Source organism: Cryptomeria japonica, chromosome 6 (genome assembly GCF_030272615.1).
Source record: "Cryptomeria japonica chromosome 6, Sugi_1.0, whole genome shotgun sequence".
Lineage (NCBI taxonomy): Eukaryota > Viridiplantae > Streptophyta > Pinopsida > Cupressales > Cupressaceae > Cryptomeria > Cryptomeria japonica.
The window spans coordinates 626,094,706-626,097,083 of record NC_081410.1 but is presented as its reverse complement, the minus strand read 5'-3'; the positions used below and the strand labels follow the sequence as shown (position 1 = coordinate 626,097,083).

Below are 2,378 nucleotides of genomic sequence, written 5' to 3'. Positions count from 1 at the left end.
TGGTGCATCCTAAGAATTAAATAACCGTGATAATTAATGATGATTTGATAATAAGAAAACACCTCAAATACCTCCTATTTACTCCTCTGAAACTAAAAAATAACATAGAAGATAAGTAAAACTAATTCTTGCAGATATTTTGCCTTAATAAAATGAACGAATCTCCTTATAGAGAGGCTCAAACTGCTGTTCAGATGAATATAGACCTTTACCTTGTCCCGATATTTGAGAATGGGAACAATAACAAAAGACATCAGCCTTCACTTTTAAGCTAAATCTATATATTACCGAGTAGGTTTGAACCCTCTAAACTTAGTCAATTACAACACCAATCTATACTATCACACTAAATTCCTATCAATCTAGTGAGATAGCTGGTAGTAATCAGAGTTTCCAGTAGAACCTGAACATCTACTTCTCTGCTAAGTTGGAAGCTGAAGCTATTGATCATGATCCCTGACTATTTGTATTCATGAAAGGAAAAATATAGATCTCATCAAAATTGCTAATTAGTTTAGTGATGGTATGCCATAAAATTATCCTCCTGTTTCCAGGTGAGATTAGGATTAAGCTCTAGGTCAACAAGTGCAGATCCAAAGATAACTTGTTTCAGACTAGGTTGCAGCAAAGATATAAAGATAATTTGTTTTGGATCGGGCTCCAAAAACCCCATTTGGTCTACAGAACTTTATCTGGTATTGTATTGTAGGCATACTAAGTAGTTTTGTTTCAAGATTTCAGATACAGAGGACCAATGCTGGGGGAGAAAAGCTTTTTGCAATGGGCTGTGTTACTACTGAACTGTGGGGCCTTATCGATTGGCACGACCGCAGGGCCAATGTTGGTGAAATATTATTTCGGACCTACAGAGGGAAAGCGCACTTGGCTGGCTACCTTCTCACAGACAGGAGGATGGCCTATTTGCATTGTGCCCATCTGGATTTCATCAGCATACAAGAAAAGGAAGGGTTATCCAGAGAATCATGTCAGTCTAAGGCTTGTCCTTGCTTCCATTGTTTTGGGTCTTTTCACAGGCTTGGACAATTTCATGTATGCTTGGGGTCTCAATTACCTGCCTCTCTCAACCTCCGCTTTGGTGATTGCCACTCAATTAGGGTTCAATTCAATATTTGCTTATCTGGTAGTTGGGCAGAAGTTCACTTCTTTTTCAATCAATGCTGTGATTCTGCTGACCGTGGGTGCTGTTATGCTTTCTTTCAATACCAAGAGTGACACACCAGAGGGAGTCCAACATGGGCATTATCTGATAGGGTTTTTTGTTACACTGGGTGCAGCTGCCCTGTATGGCTTAATTCTTCCCCTTATTGAGCTTGCATATAGGGAAACCTCAAGGCAAATAACCTATGCTCTGGTTATGGAGATGCAACTCATTATGTCCTTCTCTGCAACTGTCTTATGTCTGGTGGGTATGATAGCTAACCAGGATTTCATGGCTATTAGAAGAGAGGCCAAGGCATCCCCAGTGGGTGAGGTTCTTTACTATGTTAGTATTGTAGCTAATGGAATCTGCTGGCAGCTTTTCTTTATTGGGGTGTTTGGTGTCATCTTTCTTGCTAATTCTTTGTTGAGTGGTATCATCATAGCTTTCTATATTCCCATCAATCAACTGCTGGCTGTACTTTTGTATAGGGACAAGTTTACTCCAGAGAAAGCAATGGCTCTGGTACTTTCTCTTTGGGGTTTTGTCTCATATTTATATGGGGAGTATAGAACTTCCAAAAAATTAGAGAACCAGGAAGATTATGATTCTGAAAGTCGAGATGAAGACATACAATCATCGAACCAAGAAGACCGTGACCTTGAATCCTTAAGCCTTGTTGAAGACTATGAACCTGCAAGCCTGGAGCTGGAGGTGAATATTTCTATTTATAATAATGTTTGTGAGACCAAACAGTCTATATGAGATCCATGGTAGAGGCAAAATGATATGCTTAAGAGTTTTCTCTTTAATAAGCCGTCTCCCAAAATATAAGGTCATGAGCTCACAAATCTTCAAATTTAAAATTGACTCTGTACTTAAGATTGGATGACCTCCTTCTTAGGTGGACGTTCTTCAAATTATGTGATTGATGTCTAAGAATTAAATCCACATAAAATTCAAAATATATAATATATGTTCATATCAAGTCGACAATTTGATAGTACAATACTTATTACTTAAGGTTTCTATTTGATATATATAGGCCACCCGTTTCAAAGGAACAATATTGTACTTTCACTATATTTTTTAGCTTATAATAGAGAGTTATTTAATCTTGATAGATTTTGTAATTAAATAAAAATTATGAATTTATTATTATATATTTATTTATATTTTTTGTTTGATATAAAAAAAATTATATTAGAAATTGAAAGAA

At 36.6% G+C, this 2,378-nt stretch overlaps 1 protein-coding gene across 1 annotated transcript; it reads left to right on the top strand.

The window, feature by feature from the left end:
• The first annotated feature begins 93 nt into the window (after positions 1-93).
• On the top strand, positions 94-1,962 carry LOC131068631 (purine permease 1). Its single transcript, XM_058003863.2, has one exon. It carries the CDS (start codon positions 755-757, stop codon positions 1,922-1,924), a length of 1,170 nt encoding a protein of 389 aa, XP_057859846.2. The 5' UTR covers positions 94-754; the 3' UTR covers positions 1,925-1,962.
• The last annotated feature ends 416 nt before the right edge of the window (positions 1,963-2,378 follow it).

Excerpts from the sequence above, each read along its gene's own strand:
- LOC131068631 (XM_058003863.2), top strand. The coding sequence starts at position 755 with ATGCTGGGGGAGAAAAGCTTTTTGCAATGGGCTGTGTTACTACTGAAC.